This window comes from Stegostoma tigrinum, chromosome 45 (assembly GCF_030684315.1).
Source record: "Stegostoma tigrinum isolate sSteTig4 chromosome 45, sSteTig4.hap1, whole genome shotgun sequence".
In the NCBI taxonomy this organism is placed as follows: domain Eukaryota; kingdom Metazoa; phylum Chordata; class Chondrichthyes; order Orectolobiformes; family Stegostomatidae; genus Stegostoma; species Stegostoma tigrinum.
In genome coordinates, this window is record NC_081398.1 from 5507790 (window position 1) to 5531556 (window position 23767).

Genomic DNA, 23767 nt, shown 5'->3' on the forward strand with positions numbered 1-23767 from the left:
TGTAAGGGATAAGGTTAGGGTTAATGTAAAGGATAGAGTTAGGGTTAGGGTTAATGTCAGAGATATGTTTAAGGTTAGGGTTAGGGTTAGTGTAAGGGATAAGGTTAGGGTTAATGTATAGGATAGAGTTAGGGTTAGGGTTAATGTCAGAGATATGTTTAAGGTTAGGGTTAGGGTTAGTGTAAGGGATAAGGTTAGGGTTAATGTATAGGATAGAGTTAGGGTTAGGGTTAATGTCAGAGATATGTTTAAGGTTAGGGTTAGGGTTAGTGTAAGGGAAAAAGTTAGGGTTAATGTATAGGATAGAGTTAGGGTTAGGGTTAATGTCAGAGATATGTTTAAGGTTAGGGTTAGGGTTACTGTAAGGGATGAGGTTCTGGTTGAGGGAAAGGATATGGTTAGGGCTAGTGTAAGGTATAGGGTTAGGGTTAGTGTCACAGATAGGGTTAAGATTACAGTTAAATTTATGGTTGGGATTAGAGTTAGAGTTAAGATTAGTGTCAGGGATAGGGTTAGGGTGAGGAATTTGATTTAGGATTGAGTTAGGGTAGGAGTTTGGGCCAGGGATTGGTTTAGGCTTTGTATTTAGGTTATAGTTAGGGTTTGGTTAGGTTTGGATTAGGGTTTGGGTTAGGGTAGGGTTAAGTTTCAGATTAGGTTTAGGGTTAGGGTGAGAGTTAGGATTATGTTTAGGGTCACAGCTGTGGTTAAATTAGGGTTAGGGTTAGGGTTAGCGTGAGAGTTAGGATTATGTTTAGGGTCACAGCTGTGGTTAAGTTTCAGATTAGGTTTAGGGTTAGCGTGAGAGTTAGGATTATAGTTTAGGGTCACAGCTGTGGTTAAGTTAGGGTTCATATGAAGTGCTCTGTTGCTCCCTCAAACAATAAAGTTGGCATGTTTCTCACAAGCGCCTATGAGAAGTAACCAGCTAACAAAATGAGGCGCATGGTTCAGAATAGATCGCCTTATCTGGAGAAAGCTTTCTTGCCAAGAGTTTGGACCTACGATGGAACATGTAAGCACAGTCTGTGCAAACTCTTTGTGAGAGTCCGGTTTTGGCTGGTGCGTTAAATGCACATGGTCAAAGATCAGGAGCAGCCCAGTTCTGTTTCTTCTTCCAAGTCTTTTCTGAGCTGTAAGTTTTGCTGACACAGCCCGCATTTATTGACTATCCCAATGTAACTCTGAGGCATCTGTTTGGACCATTGCTGTTGGCTTGCTGTTACCAGGACAGAGGATCCTGTGATGGTGAACGATGCCGATATATTTCCAATTTTGGAGGGGAATCTGTGGGCAGTGGTGACCTGTGTGTTCGCTGTCTCGCTCGTCTTGATGGTAGAGGTCATGTGTTTGGACGGTAATGCCCAAGGGTGCTCTGGTGAGTTGCTGCAGTATGCATTGTAGATGGTACGCACTGCTGTACGTCAATGGTGGCGGGGAATGAACATTGAAGGTGGTGGACAGGGCGTTTTCTGTATGGGGTGAATGTTACATGCCACTATCCAGCAGCTATCCTGGTCTTTCCATACATGAGCACGGACCACCTCAGCCTACCCAATGCCCTCTTAGAGCAGAGGTCAGGTAGGAGTCATAGTGAACAGAATGTTACACTGCTGCTACTCAGCGTTGGTGGCAGAAGGAGTGGATCGGCTGCCAATAAAGTGAGGGCTGCTTTATCCTGAGTGAGCTTCCCAAGCCCTGCTGGAGCTGTGCCCATCCAGACAAGTGGGGAGGATTCCATCACACCCCAGGCTTGCGCCTTGTCGAAAGTGGACAGGCTGTGGGGAGTCAGGAGGTGAGTTAATTGCCACTGGACTCATTACCTTTAACCTGCTCTTGTAGACATTGTGTTTATAAGGCTGGTGAAGCAGCTTGAAACATGAAATGTCAAATTCATTACGCATGGTCTCTCAGGTTGTCCAAGCAGGGCTTGTGATCAACTTTGGAGCGTTATGCTCTGTTGGACAAACTGCCAGCACGCTCATCCATTGTATTTGCCTCCCTCGCTATCAGCTTGATCAGATAATTGGGCACAGTGTGGGAGAAAGCTGTTTGCTGCTGATTGTAATCGCGAGACAATGACCCAATGCCTTCTCTTATTTGGTCAGTGCAGTATTCAGACCTTGCATCACATGGTATAGATTCAGACACGGCAGAACTTCCAGAGGGATGTCTAGGAACGTTTGATCCAGGATTGTGGATTACATTCCCGTTCCCAGTCTCACGCCTTAAAGGATCAGGTTCGGAGCAATGGTCAGATTGTAGGAAAATGTGGTACAATCAGGGCAGTCAAAATTTCCCCTTTTATTACTCAAGAAATATTCAGGAGGAGTTACTGTAATCATACAAGACATACAGGACTGGAGAATACTGCAGCTTTGGTCTCCTTACTTGAGCATAGATATAATTACATTGGAGGCCGTTCAGAGGAAAATCGCAAGACTGATTCCAGAGATGAAGAGTTTGTCTTATGAGGAGAGATTGAACAGTTTAGGCCTGTGCTGTCTGTGGAGTTTAGAAGAATGAGAGGGGATCTATAAGATGCTCAAGGATTGGCAAAGTAGATGAGGAGAGGATGTTTCCTCATGTGCAGAAATCTAGAACGAGAGGTTTTAGGGGAAGGCGTAGCAGATTTATAACAGAGATGAGGAGGAATTATTTCTCTCAAAGGGTCATGAATCAGTGGAGTTCAACACCCCCATGTGGTGGATGCTGGGACATTGACTAAATGTAAGGAGGAGGTAGATTTTTCTATTCGAAACAGGTTGGAGAGTTATGGGGAGTGGGCAGCAAAGTGGAGTTGAGGCTGAGATAAGATATTAAATGGTGGAGAAAGCACAAGGGGATGCAAGACCTTCTCCTGTTTTTAGTGTTCGTTTGGGTTCATTGTTGATTGCACAGGCTCTCCAGCTCCCTTCAGAGGCTCAGAGGGTCAGTGCACTCATCCACAAAAGGACTCTTCATCCTAATCCGATGTTCAGTACTCGTCCAAAATGCCCAGACAGATAAAGAGGTGACAGGACTCTGTCTGAATGGGGTCAGTTCAAAGGATCATTTTAAAGGATTGGGTGTGGCATTGGGGTGTGGTGAAGTGGTTTTGGGAGCAAATCGTAGGACTAGGGGGCATTGCCTCAAAATAGAGGGAGCAGATGTAGGACTGAGGTCAGGAGGAACTTCTTCATCCACAAGGTTGTGAATCTGTGGAATTCACAGCTCAGTGAAGCCATTAAAGCTATCTCGCTGAATGTTTTTAAGGCAAGGCTAGATAAATTTTTGAACAATAAAGGAATCAAGGGTTGCAGTGTGTGGGCGGGTATGTGGAGCTGAGTCTTAAAAAGATCAGTCATGATATTATTGAATGGTGGGGCAGGCTTGAGGAATCAGATGGCCAATGTCTGCTCCTAGTCCTTATGTTCTTAAATCCTGAAGAAGCTCAGGCCAGTCTTGGTAGAGGAATTGAAATTGTGGGTAATAGAAGAGCAGAATTTGAGTCTTGTGACGCTGGAGGAGGTTATAGAGAGGGGCGAGCTCATTGGTGCAGCAAGAAGTGAGACACTGGTGTCTCGGAATGGACCTGGGGTGGTTGCGGTCAGTGTCTTTCTGTCAATGTCCCGTAGGGGTGCGAGGTGAGATTTGAAATCCTGTTTGGGGCATTTTAAACATCAAGGGCATGTGTTGAACAATATCCAGTAGAGTTCACTGGCTTGTTTAGTGCAATGGGCCTGAACATGCTTTAGACCTTAGCGGTATAACATCACAATGGCTTTAAGAGGTGTATTTTGTCCTGGCTTTGCTTTGAAGAGAGATTTTAAGACAGAGGAGTTGACTTGTCTATTTCAATCCCATAAAGCAAGCAATTTGTGAGACCTTGGATTTTTTTTTAGAAAATGGAACAATAGAAGCATCCTGACTGAGTCGTGTCAAGAACCAAGATGTTTAGTTTTAGTTTTATGGTCGCAGTCACTCGGGTCTTGTAGCTGGGTTTGGAAGCTGCGATAATACTCTCTCTCTTTCTCTCTCTCTCTCTCGCTCTCTCTCACTCACTCGCAGAGTTTTCTCTTGTTTTCTTTCACACCTGGACTGGAAAATTGCTCGTGAGACAATCTAATTAATCAAATTTGCCTCTTCCAAGGGTGCGTTTAAATGATGTTACCATATTGGAACAGTTACTATTTAGTAGTTACATAATCTATAATTCTGTTAACTTCTCCAACAGAGTTGTTATTCAATGTTCTTCTTTCTTTTGTTGTATTTTAACTGCAGTGTTTGAATAAATTGTGCTGTGCTTAACGTTGAGTAGCTTTGTGAATCTGTAATTTGGGAACAGGCACAAGATGGCCACTGGTGCAAGTTAGCAACAAAATGGCTTCCAGCCTGGGACCTGTAAATTCTGCTAGATCTGCTCTTTTAGCTTGGGAACTTTGAATTCTGCTAGGGCTGCTGCATAAATAACATTGTAATGATAATATAATGCAGTACTAACCATTCTAGCTGACCCTCAGTAGCGAATGTTATGGTGCTATATGGTGAGACAAAAAAAGTAACCTAAACATTGTGACATAAGTTGTCTACCAGTTAATACTATTGGTTTAGGTAACTGTCAATGAGGCAACATCATGTATTGGAAATTGATTGAACACACTATGCGATCACTCCATGTGCACTGCTTTAAGAAAAGTATAAAATGTCTTTGTATTAACCTGTGGTGTGCAGCTTCTCCCAGAAGCACAGAAGTGCTCAACTTCTGTGATTCTGGATGATCTGTACCCAGCCGTAAGAAGAAAATAAAGAGTAAAGTTTTGAAGAGCAAGACCAACTGTGAGCGTTCATTGACAGATCGCGGAATCGAGAGACTCCGCCGGGGGTCCAGATTTACAGTTTGACCAATCAAATGCTCAAGGGGCACGTCTCTCTGTTCACCAATGTTTGGCAATTTCCTGGCCTTGTGCCATGTCACTGCAAGGAGAGTCTAAAGTTGTCCTCATCTACACCAGCACACCATCTCCCTCCCAGCCCAAGGGTCACCGGCCCCTGGAGGCTCTGCTAGGGCCCAGACAGGGAGGATGCCCTGACTGAGACATGGGTGGGGGGATTAAAACAGAGATTCCCACATCCAGCTCTACAAAAACATGGTTGGAAAAGGTTGGCAGAGACTGCGTGGCCTCTCACTCTGTCTTGTCAATGCTATCCCATCCTACACATATTCCCCACTTTACCCTGGATGGGGACAGCTCCAACAACACTCAAGAAGCTCGACACCATCCAGGACAAAGCAGGCCCTGCTCGATTGGTACCACATCCATGAACATCCCACCCACTCCCACCCACTGATGCTCAGTCGCAGCAGTGTGTACCGTCTACAAGATACACTGCAGCAACTCACCAAAGATCCTCAGAAAACACCTTCTAAACCCATAACTCATTTAGAAGGATAAGTGCATGGGAACACCACCCCTGCAAGATTTCCTCTGAGCCACTCACCATCCTGACTTGGAAATATGTTGGCCGTTCTTTCAGTATCACTGAGGCAAAATCCTGGAACTCCCTCCCTCAGGGCACTGTGTGGGAGTCCCTACACCATTGGACTGCATTGGTTCAAGAAGGCAGCTCACCCCCACCTCCTCAAGGGGCAACTCAGGACAGGCAATGAATGCTGATACAGCCAGTTACACATGCATCCGATGAACAAATTGTTGCAAATCCAGAGGAACAACAGAAGCGCATTCCCGGGAATATTTTAGAAGTGATGATTAAGAACTTTCCCCTCTAACAGGGACATATTTCCACCTGAGGAAAGAACTACAGATGCTGGAAGTCTGCAGTAAAACCAAAAATCATTGGAGAAACATTGGAGAGACTGACAGTGTCTGTACAGAGAGAGAAAGCAGAGTTGTCGATTTGAGCCCAGTAGTTCTGAAGAAGGATGACTGGACTGGAAACATTAATTCTATTTATTTCTCTCTCTCTGAGCAGATGTGGCCAGTCCCCACCGAGTCTCCCCAGCGATTTCTGGCTTTTGTCACTCATTCAGACACTACTTGCATTTATATTCACTCCCGTTACATTTCTCTACTTCCTCCAACAAACATCGTTCTCAATTCCCGGCCAGTTTGGTTCGATTTACTGTTGTCACATGAACCCAGGTACGGCGAAGAGTTCTGTTTTGTGTGTAGTACAGGCAGATCATACTGTGCAAGTGATAGGACAGAGCTAGGAATACAAAAGTTTTGGGCTGCACAAAAGGCAAAATTAACATTGTGTTCTGAGGAAAGGTCACCGGACCCGAAACATTAACTCTGTTTGCTCCTTCACAGATGCTGCCAGGCCTGCTGAGCTTTTGCAGCAACTTCTGTTTTCGTTCAAGACTAACATCAGCTTTGAGATTTGAGAGGTCCGTTGAGAGGTCCAGCGACAGCTGGCCCAGTAGAGGTTTGTGACATAAATGGACAGGGGCTCATGTCTTTGCTTTATCAAAGATTTTTTTATTGACAAATGGCATCAGGATTTCCGGCGTGGGTTATCCCAGCAGAGAATTTACTTGATCACTTTTGACACCATCCTCAGCCTCCGTTCCACTCATCGTCCTCTTAATCCAATCAAGATAGTTAAGGACATTGGTGTAGATCCCATAGGCTCCGCACTGGATCCCCCAGGATACTATGCCAGCGATGTAGTAGGTGTCAGATCTCAAGGGATCCTCAAACACGTAGGCACCTCCCCCATCCCCAGAGCAGGCATCAACGCCAGGGGCCCCGGCGCACAGCATGTTGTTGGTGAACTGGGCGCCTCGGGCAGAGGATGTGAGGTTCCTGCACCGCAACATCTCAGCCACAGGGACAGCGGCGAACAAGAGGACGTCGCTCTGGGCGAAATGCTCCGTCTTGCCGAACCCAGAGACGTAGCCCACCTTGCCCGCCTGCGCTTGGTACCTGGGGTGCCTGGCGGGCAGGCAGATGGGAGAGAGGTGCCGCCCTGCCCTGACACGGCCCTTGAGCTTTACCAGTGCCACGTCGGCGTCGAAGTTGGCCCGGTGCCCGGTCCCCCCGAACCCCGGGTGGGGGACGATCACCTGCGCCTCGAGAAGGCTCCAACCGGCTGGGGACCTCCGGTCAGTGCCGCCGGCGAACATGCGCAGCTCCCCAGCGCCCTCCACGCATGTGGCGCTGGTCAGCACCCAGCGGTCGGACACCAGGGCCCCGCCACACACGGTGGTTTCGAAGTAAACGTGCCAGGGGAAGCTCCCCACCTCGGCAGGGTGGCCGCCGAAAATGCGCTGGACCTGAGATGGAGGCACTGTCGGTTTTCCACAGACTGCCAAACAAGGGAAGAGGGTAGAACATTAGGGCATTGTGGCAGAGCGGGTACAGTAGTGAACAGTGGAGGGTGGCAAGCTGGAGTTGGCTTTGATGGTTTGGAGTGTGGGGATTTGGTCCCTGGGCACCCTGGCAATGGCTGTGCTGTCCTCGGAAGAAACATCGGACGGATGGGAATTCTGGTTGTGGAAAAGATTTTACAAGAGGCAGGAGGGACATCATACTGTGACTGTACAGGACAATGATGGGGCCACATTTGGAGTTCTACATGCAGGTCTGGTCACCCTGCTATAGGAAGAATGTTACTAAACAGGACAGGTTTCAGAAAACATTTGCAACGATGTTACAGAGGCTAGACAAATGCTATGTTAAGGCTGTATAAGACATTTGTGAGGTCACATTTGGAATACTGCATATTGTATACTGCACACAATTCTAGTAGCTATAGGAAGGATGATATCATGAAAAAATAGAGTCCCTACAGTGTGGAAACAGGCCATTTTGCCCATTGAGTCCACACCAACCCTTCAAACAGCATCCCAATCAGACACATGCCGCCACCCAATGCCTCTAACCCTGCATTCCCCACGGCCAATCCACGCTAACCCGCACATCCCTGGGCACTACAGGACAATTTAGCACAGCCAATCCACCCTACCCCACACATCCCTGGGTACTACAGGACAATTTAGCATGGCCAATCCACCCTAACCTGCACATCCCTGGGCACTATGGGACAATTTAGCACGGCCAATCCACCCTAACCCGCACATCCCTGGGCACTATGGGACAATTTAGCACGGCCAATCCACTCTAACGCGCACATCCCTGGGCACTATGGGACAATTTAGCACGGCCAATCCACCCTAACCCGCACATCCCTGGGCACTATGGGACAATTTAGCACGGCCAATCCACTCTAACGCGCACATCCCTGGGCACTATGGGACAATTTAGCACGGCCAATCCACCCTAACCCGCACATCCCTGGGCACTATGGGACAATTTAGCACGGCCAACCCACCCTAACCCGCACATCCCTGGGCACTATGGGACAATTTAGCATGGCCAATCTACCCTAACCCGCACATCCCTGGGCACTACGGGACAATTTAGCACGGCCAATCCACCCTAACCTGCAAATCCCTGGGAACTATGGGACAATTTAGCACGGCCAATCCACTCTAACGCGCACATCCCTGGGCACTATGGGACAATTTAGCACGGCCAATCCACCCTAACCCGCACATCCCTGGGCACTATGGGACAATTTAGCATGGCCAATCTACCCTAACCCGCACATCCCTGGGCACTACGGGACAATTTAGCACGGCCAACCCACCCTAACCCGCACATCCCTGGGCACTATGGGACAATTTAGCACGGCCAATCCACCCTAACCCGCACATCCCTGAGCACTATGGGACAATTTAGCACGGCCAAACCACCCTAACCCGCACATCCCTGGGCACTATGGGACAATTTAGCACGGCCAACCCACCCTAACCCGCACATCCCTGGGCACTACGGGACAATTTAGCACGGCCAACCCACCCTAACCCGCACATCACTGGGCACTATGGGACAATTTAGCACGGCCAACCCACCCTAACCTGCACATCCCTGGGCACTACGGGACAATTTAGCACGGCCAACCCACCCCAGCCTGCACATCCCTGGGCACTATGGGACAATTTAGCATGGCCAATCCACCCTAACCTGCACATCCCTGGGCACTACGGGACAATTTAGCACGGCCAACCCTCCCCAGCCTGCACATCCCTGGACACTATGGGACAATTTAACACAGCCAACCCACCCTAACCCGCACATTCCTGGGCACTACGGTACAATTTAGCACGGCCAACCCACCCTAACCCACACATCCCTGGACACTATGGGACAATTTAGCACGGCCAATCCCACCCTAACCCACTCATCTCTGGGCACTACAGGACAATATGGCACAGCCAATCCACCCTAACCCGTACATCCCTGGGCACTACGGGACAATTTGGCACAGCCAATCCACCCTAACCTGCACATCCCTGGGCACTATGGGACAATTTAGCACGGCCAACCCACCCTAACCTGCACATCCCTGGGCACTACGGTACAATTTAGCACGGCCAACCCACCCTAACCCACACATCCCTGGACACTACGGGACAATTTAGCACGGCCAATCCACCCTAACCTGCACATCCCTGGGCACTACGGGACAATTTAGTATGGCCACCCCACCCTAACCTGCACATCTTAGGACAGTGGGAGAAACCTGGAGCACTCAGAGGAAACCCATGCAACACGGGGAGAATGTGCAAACTCCACACAGACAGTCACCTGAGGGTGGAATTGAACCTGTATCCCGGGCGGTGTGAAGCAGCTGTGCTAACCACTGCACCACCATGCCTGTGTTAAACTGGAAAGGGTGCAAAATGATTTCTGAGGATGCTGCCAATACTGGAGATTTTGAGTTATAGGGAGAGGCAGGATAGGCTGGGCCATTTTTCACTGGCATTCAGGAGGCCGAGAGGTGACCTTATTGAGGCTTATCAAATCATGAGGGGCATAAATAATAGCCAAGGTCTTTTCCCAGGGTAAGAGAAGCCAAAACTGGTCTTGCAATATTTAATGGGCATCAAGAAAAATGCCAGCCAGCTATGGGCTGAGAACGTTCATTTGATGTTTATGGGTTGGCACATGCATAGTAAGCTGACAGGTCTGTTTCTGTTCTCTACAACTCTACAAACCCCTAAAATCCTCCTCTTGCTCCTGTCTCCTAAGTTCGTATTTGGTGATTACAAAGTAAAAGATTGCGTCAAGAAGCGAAAGGTTTCAGGAGAACTGAACCGAACAAGACTGGCAGAAACAGGATGGGGACTATGGACGCAATCCAAGAGTAAGATCTCTACTGACAACCCCCTAAGGACACTTGACGAGGTGAATGTGGAAGGATTGCAACCCCTTGTTGGCCAGTCCAGAACAAGGGGTTTCCCTTTCAGGACAGAGAGAGAGCGGAGAAGACATCTTTGTTTCAGAGGCTTATAGAGTCATACAGATGTACAGCATGGAAACAGACTCTTCAGTCTGACTTGTCCATACCAAATGGATATCATAAATTAATCTAGTTCCATTTGCCAGCATTTCACCCTCTGCCCTCTAAACCCTTCCCTATTCACTTATCTACCCAGATTCCTTTTAAATGCTGTAACTGTACTAGCCTCCACCACTTCCTCTGGCAGCTTATTCCATATCTGCACCACTCCTTGTGTGAAAAAGTTGCCCCTCAGGTCCCTTTTAATACTTGCCCCTCTCACCTTAAACCTATGCCCCTTTAGTTTTTGAATCCCCTACCCTGGGGAAAAGACGTTGGCTTTTCACCCTATCCATGCCCCTCATGATTTTATAAACCTCTATAAGGTCACCCCTAAGCTTCCTGTGCTCCAGAGAAATTAGCCCCAGCCTATTCAGCCTCTCCCTGTAGCTCAAACCCTCCAGCCCTCGCAGCACCTTTTTCACATCTTTTCTAAACCCTTTTAAGTTTAACAACATCCTTTCTATAGCAGGGAGAGCAAAACTGAATGTAGTATTCCAAAAGTGGCCCTAACCAATGTCCTGCACAGCCACAACATGACCCTCCCAACTCCGATTCTCAATGCACTGACCAATAAAGGCAAACGTCCCAAACACCTGCTTCAGTGTTCTGTCTACCTGTGACTCACTTTCAAAGAACTAGGAAAGTTTTGTGTCTTTGGAGCTCAGAAAGCAGTGGATAGAAAGTGGGGTTATCGGAGATGTTTAAGTCAGATTTTCACTAGAGATGGGAAGCAGGTGCGAGGAGTGCGGGTAATTGGGAACACGGGATTCGAAACGCAATCAGATCAGCTGCGATCTTATTGAAGGTTGGAGCAGGGTCGAGGGGCCGAATGGCCTACTCCTATCTCACCAGGAACTGGCAATCACAAATATCCACCTTGTTTTACACATCACCTGATTTTCATTCCCATCCAGCAGTGATAATACCACCAGGCCAATCATCCAGGGACCCCAGGCGCTTTTTCATGATTTCGAATCTCACTGAGGGCAATTGTCATTGTTTGATTTAATTAAAACTGGGATTAAAATCTAGCTTTGGGTATTGGCTTTATTGCTAATGCCGTTGGAAAAACCCACCTGGTTCGCCAATGCCCCATTGGGAAAGAGATTTGTGGCCGAGACATGACTCCAGGCCCACAGTTATTGGTGTTGACTCTGAAATGGCCTGGAAAAGCTGCTCAGTTCAAGGGGGCAATTAGGGTTAAGCATCAAATAGCCATGGAGTGGAGGACAAGACCCACATTTGCACACAGGCTCCCCTGGAGTGGAAGTCCACAAAGACCCTTAGATGCACGTGCAAGGCTTTTGGAGAGCAAGGGGAGTATCATGCAATATCTTATTTCTTCATTCAATTCCACTTCAATATAAAATCCCCTTCCTCTCTCCCTGCCCTTTCATTCTGGAATTGCTGCCCAGGCCCTGGAGATCTGGTGGTGATATTACAAACTAATGAGCAACATCTTTTGGATAGATGGCATTGCCCATGGAGAAAGGATGGTGGAATGAGCCATTCACTCACCTGGCTTGCATGTGGGGAGGACATCACCTGAATTGCTATTCATCCATTTTCCACTCGCTTGGCAGGTATACAGCCCTGAGGAATAACAGAGAGGGATATTAAAAGTTAGGGCACCTCTTCAGCGGGAGACAAGCCATCGTACACAGATCAACTGGATAGGCTGAAGAGCCTGGATGTGGACTCAAGCCTGGCTTCAGAGGCTGGGGTGGGGTCCGGAAACCCAGGTCAACTCTCACCCCCACCCCATGAGGTGGGGGGTGCGGGGAGGAGGTGTCGGGCTGGTGCATCCAGATTCTTTCAGGGCACACCTGAAATATAAGGTCCTTCCTGCACCAATGTCCCGCCTCCCCACACACACACACACACACTTCAGCCAGCCAATGGTGTTTGTGGGAACTTGCTGTGCAGCGCAGGGGTGGGGGCTTCTCCGAATACGTTCCTGCATCTATCCGCGTGACTGAGGAATCTTGATTTTGTGTGTGTGTGTGTGTGTGTGTGTGTGTGTCTGTCTGTGTGTGTGTGTGTGTGTCTGTCTGTGTGTGTGTGTGTGTGTGTGTGTGTTTATGTCATCATGTGTGTCTGCAATAGAGTGCATCTGTGTGTATGAGTGTGTTTGTATGAGTGTGTGTGTCTGTGTGCAAGTGTGTGTGTGAGTTTCTGTGTGATTGTGTGTTTCTCTCTGTATATGTCTGGCAGTGTGTCTGTGTCTATGAATCTCTTTGTAGAAGTGTGTGTGTGCATTTCTGTGCAAGTGTGTGTGTGTCTCTGCATATGTCTGTGTGTGTGTGTGTGTGTGTGTCTGAGCATGTGCGAGGCTGAGTGCTTGTCTGTGTGTGCATATGTCCATCTGAATGTGCACGTGTGAGTGTGTGTGTGTCTGTATATGTCCGTCTGTGTGAATGTGTATGTGTGTGCATTTCTGTGCAAGTTGTGTGTGTCTCTGCATATGTCTGTGTGTGTGTGTGTGTGTGTGTGTGTGTGTGTGTGTGTGTGAGAGTGTGTGTGTGAGTGTGTGTGAGCGTACGTGAGAGTGAGAGTGTGAGTGTGAGAGTGTGTGTGTATGAGAGTGTGTGTGTGTGTGTGTGAGGTGGGAGAGTGTGTGTGTGTGTGTGTATGTGTGTGAGAGTGTGTGTGTGAGAGTGTGTGTGTGTGTGTGTGTGTGTGTGTGTATGAGAGAGTATGAGAGAGAGTGTGTGTGTGTGTGTGTGTGTGTGTGTGTGTGTGTGTGTGTGTGTGTGTGTCTGTATGAGCGACTGTATGTATGTATGTGTGCCCCATGTCCAAGTGCCTTCCAATCACCTTCGCTGGCCATTGTGTAATACGGCTCCTCGCACTTGTATCTGACGACTGAGTGCAGCAGGGTCACGTTACGTCCATTGACATACTCGTAGCTTCCACTTTCGAGATCAGCAGGGGGGCCGCAGTCTGTGACTAGAACAGAAAGCCTCCAAAAGTTCATTTCATTGATCCGTAATTGCCCAGAAGGGGGCGATTATGAGTCAATCACATTGCCGTGGGTCTGGAGTCATGTATGGGCCAGGCCAGGTAAGGATGGCAGTTTGCTTCCCTAAAGGATGTTAGTGAACCAGATGGGTTTGTTCTGACAATTGACAATGGATTCATGGTCATCATTAGATTCTTAATTCCAGATATTTATTGAATTCAAATTCAAATTTCATTAGCTGCCATGGCAGGATTCAAACACACGTCCCCCAGAACATGATCTGTGTCTCTGGATTAAGAGTCTAGTGATAATACCACTAGGCCATTCCCTCCCCCATCGCTGCCTTGAATTCATACTAGCTGAGTTTGCTAACCACAATGTTAAAATGTAGACGCCAAGAGAATGGATATATTGCTGAGGTTGTGTAAGACTCTGGTCAGACCATATTTGAAATATTGTGTGCAGGTTTTGGCCCGGTATCTGAGGAAGGATGTGCCGGCCATGGAGGGGATCCAGAGGAGGTTCACAAGAATGATCCCAGGGATGAAAGATTTGTCATATGAGGAGCGGTTGAGGACTCTGGGTCTGGGTATAATGGAGTTTAGAAGGATGTAGAGGGGGATCTGACTGAAACTTACAGAACTCTGACAGGCTTGGATAGATTGGACATGGAGAAGATGTTTCCATGAGTAGGAGAGACTAGGACAGCCTCAGAGAGAAAGGACAACCCTTTAGAACTGAGATGAGGAGGAATTTCTTCAGCCAGAGGCTGGTGAATCTGTGGATCTCATTGCCACAGAGACCTGTGGAGACCCAGTCATTGAGTGCCATTATGACAGAGATAGTTATGTTCTTGATTAGTAAAGGGATTAAGGGTTACAAGGAAAGGGCAGGAGGATGCCATTGAGGAACATACATGCCATGCCAGGTGGGTGGGACTAGTTTAGTTTGGGATTATGGATGGCATGGACTGGTTGATCTGAAGAGTCAATTTCCTTGCTGTATGACACTCTGATCAAATAGCTGAGCAGACTTAATGAGCTGAAAGGGCCTCTTGGTGACAAACAGCAGCACATTTCCATTGCCACGCCATCCTTCAAGTGATCCCAGTTAAAGTGGGGGCCATCATACCCTCAGGTCACATGCTATGAAATGGCTCTGATGTCGCCATCGCGCCTCCTAGATGCAGACTGCATTCAAATTGTGAGACCTAGCATAACGTCCACATTACCTTTGCATGTCTTCTTGTCGCTCTGGAGACTGTATCCTTGGCGACAGTAGCACTGGTATCCTCCAATGTAATTGTGGCAAAAATGGTCACACGTTGTCTCCACTTTCCATCGAAAGCCACATTCATCAATATCTGACAAAAGTGGGAAAAGCCGCTTATGTTTCTCCATTAAAAATAGATCATAGAACAGTACAGCACAGCACAGGCCCTTCGACCCACAATGTTGTGTCAAACTTTTACCCTAACCCTAAGGTCTATCTAACCTCTACCCCTCCCTTATACTATCATCCATATGCCTATCTAATAGTCGCTGAAATACCCCTAATGAGGCCGACTCCACTACCCTCTCCAGCAATGCATTCCACACCCCATCTGAATAAAGAACCTACCTCTGACGTCTCCCCTATATTTGCCTCCATTCACTTTAAAACTATGTCCCCCTCATAACAGCTACCTCCACCCTAGGAAAACGTCTCTGACTGTCTACTCTATCATTTTGTACACCTCTATCAAGTCACCTCTCATCCTTCGTTGTTTTAAACAGAAAAGCCCTAGCTCTCTCAACCTTTCCTCATATGACCTTCCTTCCATTCCAGTCAACATCCTGGTAAATCTCCTCTGCACCTTTTCCAATGCTTCCACATCTTTCCTGCAATGAGGCGACCAGAACTGGACAGAATACTCCAGATGTGGCCAAACCAGGCTTTAGTACAGCTGGAGCATAACTTCACGGCTCTTGAACTCAATTCCACTGTTAATGAAAGTTAACACACCACACGCCTTCTTAACAACTCTTTTCACCTGGGTGGCAGCTTTCAGGGAGCTGTGGACATGAACCCCAAGATCCCTCTGCTCCTCCACGCTGCCAATAATCTTTCCATTAACCCTGTATTCTGCTTTCAAGTTTGTCCTTCCAAAATGAATCACCTCACACTTTTCAGGGTTAAACTCCACCTGCCACTTCTTTCAGAGAACCCTTTCAGAGTGGGGTTACCTGGATAGAAAGAGGCTATTTGGCCCATTATGTTTCTGCTGACTTTCTGCAGGGACAATTGACACAGTACCATTCTCTCTGTGAGTCTGCATATTCCTTCATTTCACTTAAAAATCCGATCCAAAGACTCAATTCCCAACTACTTGTCGCGTGAAGAAACATTTCTTGTCTTTCCTGTACCTGGTTTGCTGATTGCCTCAAATCTGTCCCTTCTCATTCTCAATCCTTCCCCAGTTGAGGTGGATTGAGAACTGTATTTTGCCTGCTGAAAGCTGCCATCCACTGGTACCAGCAGAGGGAGTCTAGCGGAATCAGAAAGGACTCCATCTATTAGCAGAGATAGTAAGAACTGCAGACGCTGGAGAATCTGAGATAACAAGGTGCAGAGCTGGATGACCATAGCAGGCTACGCAGCATCAGAGGAGCAGGAATTTCTGAAGAAGGGTCTCGGCCTGAAATGTCAGCCTTCCTCTTTCTCCTATCCTTTAACAGCCTGGACAGTTCAGATTCTGAGCTCCCCGCCACCCCCAAGAATCTTCCCAAGAGATACCTACAAATCCATACAGTGAGGAAGCAGGCCATTTCACCTACTGAGCCCACGCCAACCCTCCAAAGAGCATCCCACCCAGACCCAAACCCCTACCCTGTGCCTGTGACTCCCATCGCTAACCCACATAACTTGCAAGAGTCACATAAGAGGCAACTTAGCATGGCCAATCCACCTAACCTGCACATCTTTGGGCATCAGGAGGAAAACAGGGTAGCCAGAGAAAACCTATGCATAAAACACACAAACAATCGAACCCTAGTCCCCGGCGATGCAAGACAGCAATAGTAGCCCCTCCGCCACTGTGCCTCCTCATGACGTACAACTCTGACCCAGTCAGGATAAGAGGACAACAATGTGCAGTGGTAGTGGGAGGGGTTGGTTTGTGGTGAGGGGATGGGGCAAATTATTGTGTAGGTCAACACTGGGGAGAAACACGCGGGCTCCTGCGAGGGGATGGGGGGAAATCCTCACCATGGAATCCTTCACCACCAAATAAATATGCCACTTCCCACTCATCCTGGTATCTAATGCTGCTGTTCTACCTGAGCCTTCTGTGGGGGCACCCCCACGTATTGTAGAGAACAGCCTCATCCCTCTGTCCCCCTCCAATTGGCAGCTGCAGGTGAGGAGGTGGAGTTAGACCACTGCCCCAGGACGTGATTGGCCCAGAAGCTGACTGGGCGGTCATTTAAGTGGTTGATTGACATAAAAGGGTCATCTCTGGGATTGGAGGGAGAACTTGCCCAATCCTTAAAGATACGCTCCTCTCACGTTTTGACCAAAAAAATTGGAAATTGCATACCGCATGTAAAAACCAAGACCGAAGTTATCATCAATGCATACCACCTTAACATCACCTTACCAACAGTTTCATAAAACAGGGTGAATCCTCGTCTGCTGTTCTGGTTGGGTGAATTGCAATGCACGTGTAATTTAACAATGCGGTTACCGGATGCTGTCAATTTTGAGCTTGGATGGTGCAATCGGACTAATGTTCTGTTGCCACAAAGTCTGCCCAGTCGCTGTCTCCCAGCAAAAGCCTGGTGTAAACCATAGAAAAACAAGGATAAAACACTCATTTGACCTCAGCTGAAGCGTTGCATTCACTTCCAGCCGCCAATCTCTTTAAGAAAAGCCATGAAGTCTCAAAATTGCTTGTAACCTTAGGTTAACAAAGTGTGGAGCCGGAGGAACACAGCAGGCCAAGCAGTATCTCAGGAGCACAAAAGCTGACGTTTTGGGCCTGGACTCTTCATCAGAGAGCCCTAAGGGTCTAGGCCCGAAACATCAACTTTTGTGCTCCTGAGATGCTGCTTGGCCTGCTGTGTTCATCCAGCTTCACACTTTGTTATCTTGGATTCTCCAGCACCTGCAGTTCCCATTATCTCTGTAACCTTAGGTTCTTAGGCACAGAAAAGGTGGATTTTAACTTCTGATTCTGGAAAGCAATGTTTTTACAAGAGAAAGATAATAAAGGTCAGAAAGTTTTCTTGAACAGTGAGCATGTCCAAGAAAGTCCCCGATTTTAAACTAAATGACAAACACTTCCAGCCCCCACCACTCCCAGGCAGCGTTTCCTTTTTTTCTCTCTGTTTATGTAGTTGTCCAAAGTCTGTGGGTGACAGTGATTTCCAGAATCAGAGGTCAAGGCCATGACTGTCATGCATGAGACCTTGGAGTAAATGCACACACACATAGCTTAGAGGATACATTGTCCCCGGGGAGAGAATTAGTCAAATGCCAGCTGATTTGAGCTTTATAACCCAGACAAAGGGGTGAGAGAGTCTCTTGAGCGGGGTGCTTTAGCAACATAAAAACTATGAATGCCCGTCTCCAAAACTGCCAGGGCTGATTCACTGCAAGGTCCTGACTTACTTCTAAATATATTACAGAGGTCAAAGGCTGTGGATGTGTCAGAAAGGAATGCATGATACAAGAGGTTTAAAAAATATGTAAACAAGAACCCATGATCAGGAGTAATAGTGAGCTGAGTTAGCAGTTTATGTCATAGTCCTGGGGAGAATGAGAAGTGATCTCATTGAAGCCCCACAATATTCTGAAGGGGTTTGACATATCAGGTGCTGACTTGGGGTTGGGGTTGTTTCTGCTGGTCAGGGAATCAGAATCATGGAGAGGGGAGGGATGGGTGGCATAGTCTCAGGGAAAGAGGCTGATCATTTTGGATTGAGATAAGGAGAAATGTCTTCCACCAGAAGGTGGTGAACCTTCGGAATTCCCTACTCCAGTGGATACTTGATCACTGTACCTACGCAAAATGAGGATCAATGGTTTGTTGGTCTTTTGGGGGAAATCGAGGGATGTGAGATTGGGCAGGAAAATGGAATTGAAACCCAAAATCAACCATGGTCAAATAGAATGGCATAGCGGGGTTGAGGGGGCAAATGGCCCAATGCTACTCCTGTTTCCTATGTTGTTGTCTGATTCCCTGTTTTGGGTGGGTATTCCGGAACTAAGCAGGCAGGAAACTGAAGACAGAGCAAGCTTGAAAGGGTGAAAGGTCTATTCCTGTTCCTTTATTTCATGCTTTAGAATTTTTGAGATCGGGGAAGAGTCAAAATGTGTGATCATCATTGTGGTTTTATTTTCTAAACTCATTCACAGGCTGTCTCTGGTTGGACTAGCATTTATTGTTCAAAAGGCAGTTCAGAGTCGATCACATCAGCTGTGGGCCTGGAGTCATGCATTGATCCAGACCTTGTAAGGACAACAGAACTGTCCATGCTAAAGGCCAGTCATGAACCTGATGTGTTTAGGAACAGGAACTCAAAGAGAAAGTAGGCCATTCGGCCCTGCTCCACCATTTCACTGTATCATGGTTGACCATCCAACTCAGTCCCTTGTTTCTGCTGTTCCCTCCATAACCTTTGATCCCTTGAACCCCAAGAACTTATCCCAACTCCTTCTTGAAAATATTCAATGTTTTGGCCTCAACCACTTTCTGTGACAGAGACTTCACAGACCTCCCACTCTGTGTGAAGTCTTTTCTCCTCATCTCCTACCCGATATTCCTTGGAAAGGATTTTTTTTACAACAGTTGAATATAGTTGTCACGGTCAGCATCCCTGAAACTAGCTTTCAATTCCAGATTTTATTATCTGGGCTTTCACATCAGTTAGCACTGTCTGTATCTTGGTCCAAATTCCATATTTTTATTGAATTCAAGTTTGACCATTTGCTGTGGTGAGTTGAACCTGCAAAATGTTGGCCTGGATTTCTAGTTCGCTGACATGCCCTCTACACCAGCATTTGCTCTTAGATTTTACAGTTAAACATCATATAATAGTAAAAGCAGTCACGATACCTCTAAATAGTGCTGCTTACATGGCCGAGATGTCAACGAATCAAAGTGGCGGAAATGAAATCTCACAGCAAATCCTGATGGGACTGCTATGTCCCAAGCCCTGGCATCGTTGTGTTGGTAATTTGTCAAGTAAATCTCACCAAACACACTAGACTTGTTCAATTCAGCTGATGTACTGGTGGTCATTAAAGCCCACAGTATGAGCAGAGCCCTGGGCAGAAGGAGGGGAGAAAAAGGCAGAGTTAAAGGGATCGATTCTGAAACAATTCACTCAGAAATTCCCTCAAGGCTTCAGGGATCTCTTCTGCTGGACTTGGCATTGAGCAAGTGCTCTCTGAGAGCATGCTCTGCACCTTTGGTCACACCCTCTGGTTTGAAGACATCTCAATAACCAGCAATGGGCCTCCATTCCTAATTCCTCCCTGAAATGTCCACCTTGTCTAGAAATCTCCTCCCTCCAATATCAGACTTTTGTAGGCTCACCTTTTGAAGATGTATTTCTGCAGCGCTTCATGTATTTGGTACAAACTGCTGCTACTGAGCTCAGTGGACAAAGTTCACTGGGATGATCCCTGGTACAGAAGGATTGACTTATGAACAAAGGCTAAACAAGTTGGGATTTTAGAGTTTAGAAGAATAAGAGGCAATCAAGCTGAGATGATTATTCCTTTGACAAGGTAAATGCTGAAAGTATGTTTCCCCTCATGGGAGAGTCTAGGACCAGAGGGCACAGTCTCAGAATAAAGGGGCGCCAATTTAAAACTGAAATGAGGAGCAATTTCTACTCTCATAGAGTTTGTGAGTCTTTGAAACTCCTTGCTGCAGAAAGCTGTCGGTGCAGAGTCCTCGTGTATATTGCAGGCTGAGGTCAACAGATTCTTAATCGAGGGTTTGGGGAAAGGGCAGGAAAGAGGATGTGAGGAGTGTTAGATCAGCCATGATCCTATGGACTGGCAGAGCAGGCTGAATGGGCCAAATGGCCTACTCCCTTTCATATTTCCCATCAACTTCGGAATTCGTGCTGGAGAGAGTGAATGTGGTGCCAATCAGGCGGGTGTGTCGAGCTTCTTAAGTATTGTTGGAGCTGCCCCCATCCAGGACAATTAGGGAGTATTCACTCATATGACTGAGTTGTGCCTTTTTGGTGGTGGGACAGGCTTTGGGGAGTCAGGAGATGAGTTACTCGCTGCAGGATTTCCAGCCTTGTCGCCACTTATATTGACTTGCTTGTGCTATGTTATGACATCACTTTCTGAGGGTCGTCTTGAGACCAGACATGTTGGTCCAGGGGTAGGAGCAATTCCATTGAGTCAAGAGCTGAGCCAATAGCCATTGGTCCTGTTCATTGTCTGGCCAATGGTGAACCCTCAACGATGGGGCTTTTCAATGATGGTGACTCCATTGACCATCAAGGGATGGGTGGTTTGCCTCTCATTTTCCAGGAGGAAGTGATTAATGGACAATGATGTTGTAAGATAGACAATAGACAATAGACAATAGACAATAGGTGCAGGAGTAGGCCATTCGGCCCTTTGAGCCAGCACCACCATTCATTAAGATCATGGCTGATCATTCACAATTAGTATCCTGTTCCTGCCTTATCCCCTTAACCCTTGATTCCACTATCTTTAAGAGCTCTATCTATCTCTTTCTTGTAAGTATCCAGAAACTTGGCCTCCACTGCCTTCTGGGGCAGAGCATTCCATATATCCACCACTCTCTGGGTGAAGAAGTTTCTCTTCAACTCTGTTCTAAATGGCTTACCCCTTATTTTTAAACTGTGTCCTCTGGTTCTGGGCTCCCCCATCAACGGAAACATGCTTCCTGCCTCCAGAGTGCCCAATCCTTTAATTATCTTATACGTCTCAATCAGATCCCCTCTCATCCTCCTAAACTCAAGTGTATACAAGCCCAGTCGCTCCAATCTTTCAACATATGATAGTCCTGCCATTCTGGGAATTGATCTCGTGAACCTACGCTGCACTCCCTCAAATTTGGAGGCCAAAACTGCACACAATACTCCAGGTGCGGTCTCACCAGGGCCCTGTACAGCTGCAGAAGGACCTCTTTGCTCCTATACTCAATTCCTCTTGTTATGAAGGCCAGCATGCTATTAGCTTTCTTCACTACCTGCTGTACCTGCATGCTTGCTTTCATTGACTGATGTCCAAGAACACCTAGATCTCGTTGTACTTCCCCTTTATCTAACTTGATTCCATTGAGATAGTAATCTGCCTTCCTGTTCTTGCCACCAAAGTGGATAACCTCACATTTATCCACATTAAACTGCATCTGCCATGCATCCGTCCACTCACCTAGCCTGTCCAAGTCACCCTGTATTCTCATAACATCTTCCTGCTCATCAACCCAAGGCAGAAAGCTATCCAGGTCTTGCAGCTTCCAGGTATGACCCACTCCCAATTTGACAAGTGTTAACAACTATTGACTGTGAGGATTGAAGGTCAATGCTGTTCTTTCAATGAGACACCGGTAAATGAAATTTTGACTGTATTGTTACAGCATATACCTGGGTACTACCTAGATGGTGTGAGGTTAAATACAATAGATGGTTAAAGAGGCTTGGAGGTTCGGATCTTTAAAATGTCACAACCAGGTGCAGGAAATACTCAAGAAAATTAACAGAATGTTGACCTTTATATCTAGAGGACTCAAGCACAAGGATGCCCTGTTAAACCTAACTTGGAGTATTGTGAGCAGATCTGGGCACCACACCTCAGGAAGGATACTTTGGCCTTAGAGGGAGTATAGTACAGATTTACAGGAAAAATTCCTCGATTTCGGGGGTTATGAGGAGAGATTATACAAATTAGGCCTGTTTTCTGCAGAAATCAGAAGCGTCAGGAATGACATGACAGAAGTCCTCAATAAATTAGCAGGAAAAGAGAGGATAGATAGAGATACACTGTTTCACTGGTTGGAGATTCTAGATTTTGGGGGCATCCGCCTGAGAATTAGGGCCAGGAGAGGTGTTAGAAAGCGCTTCGACATGCAAGATTGGGAGAGGTTTTGAACTCTCTTCAAATGGAGTGGACGCTAGATCAGTGAATAATTTTAAACCTGAGATCAATACATTTTGTTAAGTAGAGCTACGAAGAGATATGAGCCAAAGGCAGATACATTTGGAGTTGACCCCAGATCAGCCATGATCTCATGAGATGGCAGAACAGACCAGTAGGGCTAGTAAGATGCTGGAGTCGGAGATAATACAGTGTGGAGCTGGATGAACACAGCAGGCCAGGCCGCATCAGAGGAGCAGAAAAGCTGATGTTTCGGGGTGGGACTCTTCTTAAGAAATGGGGGAGGAGGAGGGGTAAGGGGGCTCTGAAATAAATAGAGGGAGAAGGGGTGGGGCTGGGGTAAGTAGGTCGGGTAATGATAGTGGATGCAGGTAGATGATGGCAGAGGTTGGTCAGTGAGGCGGGAGAAGCGGATAGGTGGGAGAGAAGGCGGACTGGTCAAGGAGATGGGGATGAGAGGGAGGGTTGGTCATGGGATGAGGTCAGGGGTGGGGAGAGTTTGAAGTTAGTAAAGTCCACATTGACACCATTGGGTTGTAGGTGGAATATTAGGCAGAACTCCTCCAGTTTGTGGGTGGCGTCATTGTGACACTGGAGGAGGCCCCAGATAGACATGCTGCGGAGGGAGTGGGAGGGGGAGTTGAAGTCGTTCACGACTGGAAGGTGTTATAGTTTGTCGGGAACAGAGAGCAGGTGGTCTACAAAGTGGTCTCCGAGTCTCCGCTTGGTCTCACCTATATAGAGGAGGCCACATTGGGAGCAGCGGATACAATAGGCCACATTAGCAGATGTGCGGATGAACGCCTGTCTGATGTGGAAGGTGTTTTGGGGCCTGGGATGGAGTTGAGCGGGGAGATGTTGGTGCAGGTGTAGCACTTCCTGCAATTGCAGGGAAAGGTGTTGGGAATGATGGCGTTAGTGGGGAGTGTGGAGTGGACAAGGGAGTTGCAGAGAGAGTGTGGTCCTTCCAGAAGGCAGATAGGGGTGGGGAGGGAAATATATCCTTGGTAGTGGGGTCAGATTGCAGGTGGAGAATGATGTGTTGAATCCGGAGGTTAGTGCGGTGATATGTGAGGACAAGTGGGAATTCTGTCTCTGTTTTTGATGCGGGGAGGGGGTGTGAGGTCTGAGGTTCGCGGAGCACAAGGCATGCAATCGAGACTGTTTTCGAACGGAGGAAGTTGTGGTCCTGGATATACGAGGACGTCTGGGATGTTTGGGAGAGGAAAGCCTAATCTTGGGAGCAGATGTAGCAGA

General features: G+C 47.3%; 1 protein-coding gene across 1 annotated transcript in view; it reads right to left on the minus strand.

Moving 5' to 3' along the window:
• Window positions 1–6471: 6471 nt before the first annotated feature.
• The window catches only part of LOC125448658 (complement C1s-1 subcomponent-like), a 54524-nt gene continuing 37228 nt past the window's right edge, over window positions 6472–23767 (minus strand). Inside the window, exons 10-15 of the mRNA XM_059642575.1 lie at window positions 19473–19683; window positions 17013–17190; window positions 14607–14738; window positions 13231–13362; window positions 11932–12006; window positions 6472–7311 (exon numbers count right to left, since the gene is read on the minus strand). Of these exons, the coding sequence (XP_059498558.1) occupies window positions 6518–7311; window positions 11932–12006; window positions 13231–13362; window positions 14607–14738; window positions 17013–17190; window positions 19473–19683 (1522 nt within the window). The 3' untranslated portion in view covers window positions 6472–6517. The remainder of the gene's footprint in view (window positions 7312–11931; window positions 12007–13230; window positions 13363–14606; window positions 14739–17012; window positions 17191–19472; window positions 19684–23767) is intronic.